The sequence below is a fragment of the Pleurodeles waltl genome, chromosome 1_2 (assembly GCF_031143425.1).
Source record: "Pleurodeles waltl isolate 20211129_DDA chromosome 1_2, aPleWal1.hap1.20221129, whole genome shotgun sequence".
NCBI classification, from domain to species: domain Eukaryota; kingdom Metazoa; phylum Chordata; class Amphibia; order Caudata; family Salamandridae; genus Pleurodeles; species Pleurodeles waltl.
The window spans coordinates 1,017,854,873-1,017,869,045 of NC_090437.1; the positions used below are offsets into that span (position 1 = coordinate 1,017,854,873).

The following is a 14,173-nucleotide window of genomic DNA, read 5'->3' on the forward strand; positions in this document are numbered from 1 at the left end:
TACTTGCGTTCGTTTACTTGTGTCCATTTGCATCTGCTGGCGCCTGGCGTCTCCACTCCCCTCCTCCTCTCGTCGCTCAGGATATGCCTCGCCTTGCACCACACGAGGCTCAAGGACCACGCAGGCCAGACAGCAGCCGCGCAGCCAGGCAAACAGACCGCCAACAAGCGGCAACAGCAACAGCCGGAACAGAAACCAACCCGGGAACAGGGGGGCAGCAAGGAGCAGCCAGGCCCCGGTCTCAAGCCAGCAACAGCAGGGACCAGCACAGGGGCCAGCAGCAGCATCGGCCCACCCTGGCCAGCAAAACGCCACCAACACTGCTGGTGGAAAAGTGGCACACTCCGCAGCAGGATCCGCGCCGCCACCACCACTCACCGCGGGGACCCGTGAGCCACCTGGCACCAGCGTCTGCAGCGTCAGAGAGGCAGGAAGACAGAGTGTCTGAGGCAGAGGCAGCTTGCATTTGATCCTAGTATGACGCACAAAATTCGGAAGCAGAGGGACAGTACTGCCATAAGTTCAGTTCGGGAGCCTGAATACTGTGCGGCGCAAAATGGCAGCCACCATGCAGTGAGGACTCAACAGCTGTGCTCCATTGAAACCCTACAGAGACCAGCCGTTGAGTGATGAGACTGCAAGCAGGGTTGTGCAGGTGGCAGCTCCTGAATGCTGCGAGAGGGACCCGGCTGCTGCGACGTATCAGTTGCAGGACCACCAGCGGCGCACATGACGCATCATGCCTGCCACAGAGGTCAGCGCTGACCCACCCAACAGCTGCAGCGAGCCATAGAGGAGTACAGGAGTGAATGCCGCGGACAGGACTCAAGGTGTGAAGGTGCTTTACTGAGTGTGCTCAGGGCTAGACTGGCCGAAATGCCTGCCTAACCAGCCTACATCACAGGAGGCCTTGGAGATTCTGGATAGAGTGAGACTGGCACTGTCTGAAGGCATTGTGGAATGAGTCTGACGTTGGAGGAGGACGAACCGGCCCTATAGACACTGCATAGTTGACTGTACTGAGTACCATGCGCCCCCTCCCTGCTAGTGCCTGCCTATGTAGTACATATTAGAGCCAAAGGCAACCTGCAGGTAGGAGACCTTTTTGGCTCTTGGGGTGGGAGGGTGGTGGTATTGGTAGTGGAGGGGTGTTGGGAGTCCCCAGATGCCTGGGGTGATTTCTTGTTGGTCGACACCTCAGGAACTTACTAAGCAAATGCTCCTTAGCCTACTGCCGTTGGGAGTCCGTAGATTCCTGGGCTAACATGTTATTGGTCGACTACCCAGGAACTTACTGCGCAGGCACACGTTGGCCCACTGGAATGAACCTTTGACATGGTGTCACTGCAGGGGAAGAAAAAACTGAACCAGTCCATAAAGGAGATGCTCTCAAGCACCTCTGGTCCTGTAGTGGTTGAGGGCCAGCACACAGAAGGACTCCCTTCTGCACTGAAGGGTGGGCACGAGAAGGCCCTATTAACAAGGGCATCTCTGGAAGCGGAATTTGCCTCCCTGTGAAAGGACATCCATGCGGTAAAACAAGAGCTCTCACAGGATCTCAGAGAGGTCAAGTGTGACCTCTCAGTAGTGGGCAACAGTCTCCATGCTCGAGGACAACAAACGGCGAGAGGTGAGGAGCTTGAACACCTAAATCAGGAGGTCCTCTATCTGCAAGAGCAACAGGCCACCCTACAAAGCTCCAGCAGGAACAACATCCGCATATGGGGGTACTGAGGGGACCTGAAGCCACGGACATCTCATACTGCATCTTGGCACTAATCCAGCAGATCCTGAACTCAAAGGCAGAGGCCAATGTAGAGCTGGGTAGTGTCGACATGGTGGGCCATCCTGGTGCCTGTGTGCACGACTTCCAAGTCAAAGAAACCATCCTGCACCGTGCCATAGATGCCCAGTCAGTCCAGTTCTGAAGGGACAAACCAGCACTACACCTTGACCTTTATGCTCTTATCCTGCAGAAACATAGAGCTTTCTTCCCACATTACGGAGTTCCTCAGAAATAAAGGGTTCATGTATAGCTGAGGGCACCTGTTCTGCCTCATCTTAAAGTGGGAGATCTTGCTCAACCAGCTGAAGATGGTGGTGGAGACTAATCGCCTTTGGAACCTTCTGGAGGACTGAGACCTGAACTCCCCACATGGGTTCCCGTACTTGTAGATGGCAGAGACTCTCCCAGTGGCAACGGGCGAGGCGCTCACCCACTGGACTACACCCATACCCCACAGCAATGGCCCTGGAGAGACAAGTGGTTATAAATAGCTTAACAGGAGACCCAGAGTGAAAGGATACAAACTAGACTTGACCGGACGGCCGGTTTTGCTGATGGAATACCAGACCGATTGCACTGCCCGAACCCTGCCATGGTCACAGGCAGCGACGGAGGAGCCAGAGACTCCGTGGCACATCACCAAATGGAATGTTCCCCCCTACCTATGGAGCTCACCGGAGTACAGTGGAGGCAACTGACAATCTAGGTTGAACACTCCATTTGCTTCTCAGTTCATGTTTTTTTCTTTGTTAGGGGTGCCTTAGGTAATAGTACTCTCTCTCATTTGCGGCTTTCCCTGGGTTGGGGTCCCATCGCATTCACTCATAATGACTCTTGCAACCACCTCCGGTACTGGTCCCAAAGCTCGAACGCTGTACACAAAACATCAACTACTGTGCATCAGCACTCACTCCCGTCCATAATAAGCTGCAGTTTCTTAGTCTTAATTTCTGAGGCTTAAAAATTCCACTAAGCGGAAAGCAGTTTTGCCCTTCCTAGATCACAATCTGTGTGACATCTGCCTCCTCTAGGAGACTCACTCCCTGTCTTGAGACTGTCAATGACTGGAATCCCATTCCTAATCCCGCCCCATCAATATTTCTCCTCTAACTCTATTAAGTCAGGCACAGTTGCTATCCTTGCAGCACACTCCTTCAGAGGAACGGCCGGGGATAAAAAAGGTGACATTGGAGAGAGACTGTTAGCATACTGTGTACACGTAGGAAGATACTCCTTCACCACTGCTTCCATATATGTTCCAATGAGAACCAGGAACAGTGCTTGAAACACGCAATAAGAGACACTTTGGTGTCACCTGACCAAGTCAACTTGATGGGGGTGGGAGGAACCACAACTTAGTGATGAATAATATCTTTGATTGCTCAGTGCAACGCTATGGCCAGGCGGGGGCTCTTTCAGAGGGGGGAAATGGAGTGGCTGCAGGAGGTTTGGGCTTGGGGAGAATCATTCACCCACGTTAGGGACTACACCTACTACTTACCCACACACACAAACAAACTTATGGATGAATGGACCACTTTCTAGGCACACCTGCACTACAAGCTAATGGTCAAAGACAGACACTGAACCAAGAGCCCTGTCCGATAATGCTCCTCTGGCCCTTATGTGGTGAATGGGCCCTGGAGACTTCAAGATAAGGTTCCGCATGTTATCTCAGACTTCCTGATGACTAACAACACAAGTGATACCTTCATTTCCGCTCTATGGGAGGCTATTAGAGGGGTTCTGAGGGGGGAATTTATTGCTGTCTCTGCAGCTGATAATAAGCTGTAAAACGATTGGAGAGGGACACTGTAGGCACAAGTGCACAAACTAAAGGCCATTCACAAGATGACTGGAGTTTCAAGAATCAGAAGGCAGCTCCAGACTGCCTGGTCCCAACTGTGCAGGATACGTATGAATAGGGCAGAATATGCCCTTCTTGTGTGTAACACACTTTCTATGTAGGATAAAAGTGGTAGACTCTTAGGCTTTGGGCCAAGTGCCAGGCTGAGCAGGTTAGTGGGCTCCTACCCTCAGCTAGTCGAAGAGGTCATGGATGACGTGCACACCACAAACACCTTTCAGGACTTTTATACGTCTTCGTACGAGGCAAGACCTGTAAACAACAGACTCACTTGCGTACCTGTAGGGAGCCCACACTTCACGAATGAGCCTCCACAGCAAGTGGATTCCCTAGATGAACATATGAATAGAAGAGATTATTTCCACAATAGCACTACTGAAGTTACTAAAGTTACCAGGCCCAGATGGTTTCTCAAGCCTATTTTACATGACCTTCTGTCAGACACTATCCCCCCTCCTCACCGGACTGTACAATTCATTCACAGACACAGACGCTTTACCCCAATCCATGATAGAGGCATCAATCTTGGTCATACCTAAACCTGGTAAAGACATGCACCACTTTGGGTCCTACTGCCCCATCTCGCTCATAAATGTGGATGCCAAACCTTTTAGGTGTATTCTGGTGGCACAACTCAACCCCCTCATACTGGGACTCACAGACCCTGACCAGTTGGGATTTATCCCCCTCAGGCAGTGTGGCGATAATGCCAAACAGACCTTGCACTTAGAGTTTGATAGAGTACACTGGCCATATTTAGACGCATTCCTAAACCACTTCGGCTAGGGAAGTAAATTCCATACCTTGATCTTAAGCAGTTAAAGCAATCCCAAAACTGCTGTAAGAATCAATGGAACACTCTTGCTCAGCTTCCCGATCTGCAGGGGTACAAGGCAGAGATGCCCACTGTAATTTACTGATTTGTAACAGCCCTATGAATATCGGCTCAAACATCTGTCCATTTGTAATTATGGCCTTAGACTTGAGCTCAGCCAATGGTTTACAAGAATATTTGTATTTTGCCTCTGTGAGAGTGGCGTAGCCATGGTATGTGGTAGCCCAGGCTTAGAACATATGACTGTATTTGCCAACGCTTCTGATTAAGCCTGACAGGAGAATTTCTTACTGCTGTAACATATACTATGCCAAAACAGCAGAGCAGTTGGCCTTTTTGCATTTGGATTTTCCTTCATATTTCACCTGTCAATAACATGTTTTCTTACATTAACATGTGCATATATGTGTGAGCAATATTTAAGTCATGAGTGCTACATTCAACTTAAGCACATTAATTTCTGCTTTGCATATGTTTCAGAGAAACTATGTTACTTACTAATGATTCAAATGGGTAAATGCCACTGTCAAGCAGCATGTTCTCAAGAAGGTCTTGATCTGAAATTAAACAGATTTGTGTTACTTTTAATCAATTCATAACAAGTATTTCTTTTATAAATTCAGAACAACTGTAATTCCTTTTACAAGCACCTGGCATCATTACACTAAGTACACAGAAAAATACTTAAACATATCTATAAGGTAGTTGTTAACTACAATTACATATGAAATTACAACTATATTACCCAGTATTAATGTGTGTGCGATAATTCAGACGTTTTCTAGACAAGAAACAGTGCATGTTACAAGGTTTTTTTTTGTATATTTTGGCCCAGTAAATTTTATCCCAAAGTTACAGCTTTTCTATATTGCTTAGTATAGCATTTTCTTCTATACCAAAAAGAAGGACCTTTAGAAAGGCCCCATGGCATTCAAACAAACACATTGGCTGGATGTTGGTGACATAATTTACACTTTTAATAAAAGTCTGGTTTAGTCTCTGAATTCGTATTACATTATGGTTTAAGAAATCACAGTGCACAATGTTGTTTTTTTGTGAACTATATTCAAGCGCAGTAACAAGAATGTGCTGATTTGATCATAATGGATGTGCCTCACTTGAGAGAAGCATCAAGCCCATCATGTAAATCACCAAAGACCTAACCGATAATGCACGATTCACATGGGGAGAGTGCCTTTGTCACTCTGTGGCTAGTAACAAAGCCTGTACTGGGTGGAGATGCTTATCACCTCCCCCTGCAGGAACTGTAACACCTGGCGGTGAGCCTCAAAGGCTCACCCCCTTTGTTACAGCACCCCAGGGCATTCCAGCTAGTGGAGTTGCCCGCCCCCTCCGGCCACGGCCTCACTTTTGGCGGCAAGGCCGGAGGAGATAAAGAGAAAAACAAGGAGGAGTCACTGGCCAGTCAGGACAGCCCCTAAGGCAACCTGAGCTGAGGTGACTCTGACTTTTAGAAATCCTCCATCTTGCAGATGGAGGATTTCCCCAATAGGGATAGGAATGTGCCCTCCTCCCCTCGGGAGGAGGCACAAAGAGGGTGTAGCCACCCTCAGGGCTAGTAGCCATTGGCTACTAACCCCCCAGACCTAAACACACCCCTAAATTTAGTATTTAGGGGCTCCCCAGAACCTAGGAACTCAGATTCCAACCTAAGAAGAAGAGGACTGCCAAGCTGAAAAACCCTGCAGAGAAGACGGAGACACCAACTGCTTTGGCCCCAGCTCTACCGGCCTCTCTCCCCACTTCTAAAGACACTGCTCCAGCAACGCTCTCCCCAGGGACCAGCGACCTCTGAAGCCTCAGAGGACTGCCCTGCATCTAGAAGGACCAAGAACTCCAGAGGACAGCGGCTCTGTTCACCCAAGACTGCAACTTTGTAACAAAGGAGCAACTTTAAAACAACTTGCGTTTCCCGCCGGAAGCGTGAGACTTGACACTCTGCACCAGACGCCCCCAGCTCGACTTGTGAAGAACAACCACTTCAGGGAGGACTCCCCGGCGACTGCGAGACCGTGAGTAGCCAGAGTTGACCCCCCTGAGCCCCCACAGCGACGCCTGCAGAGGGAATCCAGAGGCTCCCCCTGACTGCGACTGCCTGCTTCTAAGAACCCGACGCCTGGTAGGGACACTGCACCTGCAGCCCCCAGGACCTGAAGGATCCGAACTCCAGTGCAGGAGTGACCCCCAGGAGGCCCTCTCCCTTGCCCAGGTGGTACCCCAAGGAGCCCCCCCCTTGCCTGCATCGCTGAAGAGACCCCTTGGTCTCCCATTGATTTCAATTACAAACCCGATGCTTGTTTGCACACTGCACCCGGCCGCCCCCGTGCCGCTGAGGGTGTACTTTCTGTGTGGACTTGTGTCCCCCCCGGTGCCCTACAAAACCCTCCTGGTCTGCCCTCCGAAGACGCGGGTACTTACCTGCTGGCAGACTTGAACCGGGGCACCCCCTTCTCCATTGAAGCCTATGCATTTTGGGCACCACTTTGACCTCTGCACCTGACCGGCCCTGAGCTGCTGGTGTGGTAACTTTGGGGTTGCTCTGAACCCCCATCGGTGGGCTACCTTGGACCTAAACTTGAACCCCGTAGGTGGTTTACTTACCTGCAAAAACTAACAAACTCTTACTCCCCCTAGGAACTATTGAAAATTGCACTGTCTAGTTTTAAAATAGCTATATGTGATTTATGTGAAAACTGTATATCCTATTTTGCTAATTATAAGTTCCTAAAGTACCTACCTGCAATACCTTTCATTTTGAAGTATTACATGTAAATCTTGAACCTGTGGTTCTTAAAATAAACTAAGAAAAGCTATATTTTTATACAAAAACCTATTGGCCTGGAATTGACTGAGTGTGTGTTCCTCATTTATTGCTTGTGTATGTACAACAAATGCTTAACACTACTCCTTTGATAAGCCTACTGCTCGACCACACTACCACAAAATAAAGCATTAGTATTATCTCTTTTAGCCACTATCTTACCTCTAAGGGGAACCCTTGGACTCTGTGCATACTATTCCTTACTTTGAAATAGTGCATACAGAGCCAACTTCCTACACATGACTACTCAAAACTTTTCAGGGATTAATTTTCCTTAAAAGGAAAGCATTAAAGGCAGGCTTGGTAACCTGCTTTTGGAAAACGTTGAACTTGTATTTTAAACAAATGGTATTAAAGAGGACTTGGCTTTCCCAGAGTCACACACTTTAGGCTCTGTGAAGCACTGTCTTTTAGAATCTCCAAGCTTTGTATCACTCAAGCATGGGCTCAATTTGCTACCCTGTGACATAAGAACCCTTAACACAGTTTTTAATGGTATGCATTTTGGAGCCCCACCCCGCCTCCGCAGAATGCTTCAGTTTCACAGATCTATACACTAATAGCTCTAGGATTCTTTTATGGAATGCTAGCCCTTGTAGTCCTGCTTATGTAATGGCACAAACAAGACAACCGGAAAGACACAATCATTGACAAAAGCAATAGGTCTTGTCTATGCAAGAGCTATTGGTTTTGCCTATGTGTTTTAGCCATATTGATCAGCATTGTGGCTGCTGTGCAGCATGGCTGAAAGTAAGGGGGGAAAAGAGCTATTACACAGTCAGCGCTGTCTGTGTCCATGTCACAGTGCTTTTTTTCCTTTACTTTTAGCCATGCTTCACAGCGGACACACTGTTGTAGAACATGGTTAAATAAAAAATTGACAAAGCAAGTAGCTCTTATCTAGGTGTGGCCTATCGGATTTACCAATGCTTGTTTTTAGTGGTGTTAAAATACACACTTTCCAGGGTGCAGATATGAAGCCGGAGGTCAAGACCACATTTCTGAGGTTGCAGATGTACACTTCAATAACTGGGGCAAGAGCCTGAAAAATAGCCATAGGGCAAGACCAGAATGGAATGAAATGTGCGTTGTCTGAGCTCTGGATCCCTGTGCGCCTTCAATGCTGTTAAAAGCATTTGGGCCTACCTGCCTCACATCTCCTTGCCTGGATGACTGCCTGTGAGTCTTAAGGAGGTCGCTGCGGGTCAGACGTCCTGGCTGGCGGCCCCTCAGACAAGGCATTGAGCTCCAGGGCAGACAGGAGCTCCTGTCTGCCATTTGGGTGCCCGGCTCAGAGCTTGCCCCAGCCTCCCTCTTGGAACCTGAGAAAAGAAGGTCGCCATCACACCCCACCGCTCCCTGGGGGCGGCTGCTGACTCTGTACTACCCTGGGTCAGTTGCCTCCTTCTTTCATGGCGATCCTGCCGCCTTGACCTCCTTCATCCCTACTGTGGTGGCCTAGAGAAGAGGAAGCTTGGCCTCAGTGTGACCTCCCAATGTGGCTAGTGAGTTCTGCAGCCTGGAGCGAAGAGGTGTGGGGGGGAGCCTGGTCCCATTTGTCCCAGACACTGTGTAATGAAGCTAGGGCCCTCACTGGGGACCACATAGCACAGGTACCTTCTGGGGCCGGACCTGAATTGGGCCTAGGGCTAAGGCCTCAGGACGTCACGCTTACTAGCACTCCATCGGCAGCTCAGGGCCTTGAGAAGAATCGGGCCTCCTGCGCACCATTTTGAGTATCTTCTGTAGGTGGAGAGACTGGCTCGGCCCCTCCAGGCCCTAGAGGACGCGGAGTACCTCCTTGTTTGACCAACTGTGTGAGATTGCAACTGATCCTGGCCACAGTTCAGTTGTGGTGCCTCCCCGCTGGCAGTCCTGCAGTTCACTCCGGTAGACCAGCCCTGATTGATGCACTGCCTATACCGCAGACAGATAAGGTGCTGACTGGGAACCAGTGGACATCCCCTCACCCCCCATTACAGATGGTGAGTCTTGTGGAGAGGGGGGGGGGAGGCCCAGCCAGGGGAGAGCCTGGGCGTGTTGATCCCACTCACCTTGGTGGAGGCTGCTGAGGACTACATTCAAGGCCATGCTCTGCGTGGATCCTCTAGGGCTGAGCCTCCAATGGACAGGTTTGGGGCCTAGTGTGTATGCCTTGGCACATGAGGGGGGACATCCTTGCAGCTCATTAACCTCCTCCACTGAACAGCACAGGGACCAACACTTGCCTTTGCTGCCTGGACTCTGACAGGCTCCTGCTCTGCCATCCACAATTTTAGCAGAGCAGCAAACACACGGAGGGCTGCTGACAGCCACGCCTGCCTCCTGCTGGTTTAATGTATCTCCCCCATGGACTAATTCAATATGTGAGGTCTTAAGCCTCTGTCCACCTTCTGGCACAATGTTTCAACAGCAGATATGAAAACTTAAAAGAACATCCCCACAGTGGCAGCCAGAGGCTCAACCTCCTCGCTCATTTCCCTGGACTACATGGAGCAATTTCTCAATGATATCTAACAGAAATAGGATCCCTTAAAACAGATTTTAAATCCTGTCTCCAAGAACTACGCCACAATATCTCTGAAATAGGGACACAAGTGGACGATTTGGAACAAACAGCTGACTCCAGAGCAGAAGATCAAAAAATGCTATGGTGCAAAGTTGCAACAAAAGAAGTCCAGAAGGCCGAACTACAAGTCAAGCAAGAGGACCTAGAAAACAGAAGCTGCTGCATCATCACTGGCATCCAAGGAATTCCTAGAAGAGCCAAAGTTGACATCATAGCCTTCACAGCAGAAATCCTTCAGATGATCCAGGATGGTGTAGATGCCTCGCCACCTGTCCTCGACAGGGACACCAGGTGTCCCCGATCCAGGGGCACCTGGACACTAAAAGCTGAAGAAAGAGTTTGCTCTCCAAAAGATTAAAGAAGACATCATAACTCACCTCCAGAAAATGAAAAAAGAATCCTCATCAACTACGTCTACACTTGTCTGATCTATGCACTTGATCACAATCTCCTTTTCATAATGAGTGATAGCTCTTCGTCTCTACTTACCCAAGGTGGTGTATGAACCTAGGGTCCAAGTAGAGGCAGAACACAGGGATGCAGAGAGACACAGTGAACAATGGACTTTGTTAGCCCTATGTCTTACTACTGGATTTACCTTTAACTGACTAGGAAGCTGTCATTCACTGAGGCCTGGTCACGCTGTTTCATAACCAAGGAGTGTGACAACTCTAGTGGGACCAGTGTGCTTATGCACCTGACTCCGCTTGGACTGGATAACACTGTTGGGCTCTGTAGGCTTAGTGTTACATGTTTTACTTGTTTTTTTCCTTTCTTGTTCCAATCATGTGTCACTTAGCGGGAGCAGTCTTCACCCCGTACCATATAAGACCTGCGCTATCATATGGCGAACATGATGGCACCATATGCTTAGCTATCCTGACAACTATTCACATCTATGGGACCTTCACAACACCCTTTTTCCCTCTCTTATTCACCATGTGGGAAGTCAGGGAAAATGTATTGGGCCATGCTGGCTTTGCAATACTGCCTATTGGCTCAGGTGGACCCAAATGTTTAGCTACTCTGTTTATCCAATACATCTATGGGGCCTAAACTATTCTTTATCAATGTACGAGGCTTTATTTAGCCTAACAAGCATAAACAAGTCTGAAGCTATCTTTCACAACAGGACCCGGATCTTATCTTTCTCCGGGAGATGCACCTTCTGGGGAGAAACTATCACCTTATGGTGCTCCTGAAATACCCCCACTGCTTCTAGGCTCACAACTCTACCAAAACCATGGGTGTAGCCATTAGGGGTAAAGCAAGATTTTCCTCCGAGATTTTAAAGGATATCCAGGATACGGTAGGACATTTTCTGAAAATTAACATCCTAAGTTGCACTCACAGTCTAAGCTTGCTTAATATTTACACCCTCAATCAAGTGCACAACTCCTACATATGATATATACTCAAAGAGCAGGTTTTTTTAATGTGGTGGGAAACAATATTGTGGGTGGTGGTCTCAATCTCGTATGGGACTCAGACTTGGACTGCAGGGCCACCTCACACCAGGGCACCAGTGCAATGTCTGCTCATCTTAAATGGGAGCTTACGAAGCTGTGGTTGGTGGACTCTTGGCATTACAGACACCCCTACACAAGAGATTACTCCTTTTTCTTCCATGTCTCCTATTCCCCTTTTGACTATGTATTCCTCACACACCCTTTCTTCCGTGACCTTGGCTTGGTTACTATCTATGACATCTAAAAACTGGATCATGCACACTTGGATCTGGTTTGGGTAAATAGCATGTCCCTTCGGCAGGGCCCCTACACTTGCACTTACCCCGACAGCTACTCAAGAGACCCAATGGTCATGGAAGAAATACTAAATGCAATAGTAGAATACTTTAAGCTACACACACTCCCAGACTTGCCTTCCAATTAACTCTGCAACTGGTTCAAGGCCTCCATCACAGGTATAATTTAGTCCATTCCCATCACCAGAGTGAGGGAATCATGATTAGAAGACAACAGCTTCACTGTAGAGATTAAAGCCCTTGAACAAATCAATCAGAAAAAACTTTTGCCAGTCTCAAAAAACATCAGCTCGGAGTACTGAGGAGACAGCTATGAGCCTACACGAGTAATAAAGCAGAGCATTCCCTCCTCCCAGCCCTAGAGCAGCAATACTATTGGGGGGTGGGGAGACAAAGATGGCCCACTACTTGCTCATAAATTGTGCCATCAGCACTCTGAAACCCACATCTCTAAAATACAGATGGGAGACACGACTTGGACAACCACCAAAAGGGCTAAAGAAACAAGCTTTTCATAACTATTATCAAACACTTCACACACGGGACGAGATCCCTCAGCCCTTGACAGACACTTAGCTGAATGAATGTGACTGGGGGCCAACTGACCCTCGTCATGCTGAACTTGTAGATGCTCCGTCACCTTAGCAGAGCTCCAATGGCCCTTAGGTAGCTGACCATCGGAAAAACTCCAGACCTGATGGTCTTCCTATCATCTTTTACAGAACCTTTGTTATACGGTTCCAATGAATCAAGTAGGACTGTGTCTCTGGTCAACATAAACTTCAGTGTGTATGGACTCAGTTCGTCATTCCATCAAGAAATGTTGACATGGTTCCTAGCTAGCTCATAGTGCCCCATCTGAGCCCCTAAACACACCGGGGTACAAGGTGGTATTTGCAATCTTGAACATGACTACTCAGATTCCCAAGGAAATTTCCGAAACCATTTGGTTGTCACTCTGGGTACCCAGGATGAGACACAAGAAAGATGCAGAAAAGTTATTTCAAACATTAATTGCAACAATCTTATTATTGCATAACAAACATGAGCTGCAATTAGGCAAATGAGACAAAGCATGATAACCAGCATTAAGAAGATGGTAAAAAAGATAAACAGTGCACCCATGATAATGTTATTGTGTTGGTACACTCCTATCTGTTACTACCTACGCTACCAAGCATAGTGGGAATACTCCCTGCCAGATCAATTGGGGCAGCCTAAGCCTCACATGCCTTGGTAAGATGTACTGGGAAGCCAGTCTTGTGCAGTGCAGGCTATTGTTCTTTGCTGGGAAGATATCAGAGCCATCATAAGAGTAAGCATGTCTGCATCTCGGGCACTGGGTGCTGCGTTTCAGGATAATCCTAGCCAAAGTGCTCCTCTATTGAATGTGGTACAGAGGCAGATTTTATAATGCAAACACCATTCGCTGTCACACTGTGTCAGAGATGCAGGGCTGATGCGAAGATATGTTTGCAAGTAAGGAGCTGACTCCACGGACAATCACAATACTTGGGCTTTGTGTTCTGTGTGCCTAGCCTTGGATGGAGGCTACAGACTGCATTGTAGCAATGCTTACAAGAAACAAGCTTTATTTTGTATACAAAAATATATTCTCTACTCATATACAAAAAATAGTACAAAGAATCCCCTATAGTAACATCACAAAAGAAGGACAGAAAAAAGTGCAAAAGGATCAAGTGCTCGTGATTAGCAAAAGAAAGAGATAATCAATCTCCCACCTATCCAGTCAAAAAAATAAACTTAAAAAAGCAGCCTGTTGGTTAACCCTTTTTTCCAAGTTGGAAATAGAGGCTAGCCAAGAACGATTATTAAGTGCACCTCACGGGGCCACACCAACTCACAAACCCCTACCAAAAAAGGGCACTACTGTTTATCCAAAATGTTGTAGATGTTAATTGGTTTGGGGCTATAGAGAACTCAAGCATTGGGGGGGCGGGATCCACAGAACGAGATGGTTGGAGGGTGGGGGAAACAGGTTCTGAAGAAGGCATGCCGAGTCCGTGTCTTGATACAAGGGTATTCGGCAGAGGTAAACATCAACAACAATGGCTACACTGTATACAATTCCCCAGGGACTAATTCTCACACTCCTGTCATGGAATGTTAATTACCAAGGTAGAAAGGTGAAGAGAGGCACAAAGTGGAAGCACTTAGCAAGGCAAAATCCCAATAAAATCCTCCTGCAAGAAGCACATCTTGCAGGAAACAACTGCAAGATCCTGAACCTGAGCAGATACCGTCTTCTAGTGCAGAGACAATTCTCCTCGGGCTCCAGGTGAGTGGGAATACCGGACCGCACATCCCTCACTCTACAGATGTACCAAACATGGGTGGACAACATGGGTTGCCAGTCAATAGTGTATGGGTGGTGGAACATGGAAAGTCTGATATTCACCACATGGTTACTCACTACCTGAGCTACAGACTGAGGGGTTAGACTTAATGGAAACTTGTATAGCAGAGGCGCCTGAGGCCTTATTTCTAA

General features: G+C 48.0%; 1 protein-coding gene across 3 annotated transcripts in view; it reads right to left on the reverse strand.

The window, feature by feature from the left end:
- NSUN7 (NOP2/Sun RNA methyltransferase family member 7) overlaps nucleotides 1–14,173 on the reverse strand; it is a 1,148,229-nt gene that overhangs the window by 740,933 nt on the left and 393,123 nt on the right. For all 3 annotated transcript variants that reach the window (XM_069201939.1, XM_069201936.1, XM_069201945.1), the window contains one exon: nucleotides 4,987–5,045. In XM_069201939.1, the coding sequence (XP_069058040.1) occupies nucleotides 4,987–5,045 (59 nt within the window). The remainder of the gene's footprint in view (nucleotides 1–4,986; nucleotides 5,046–14,173) is intronic.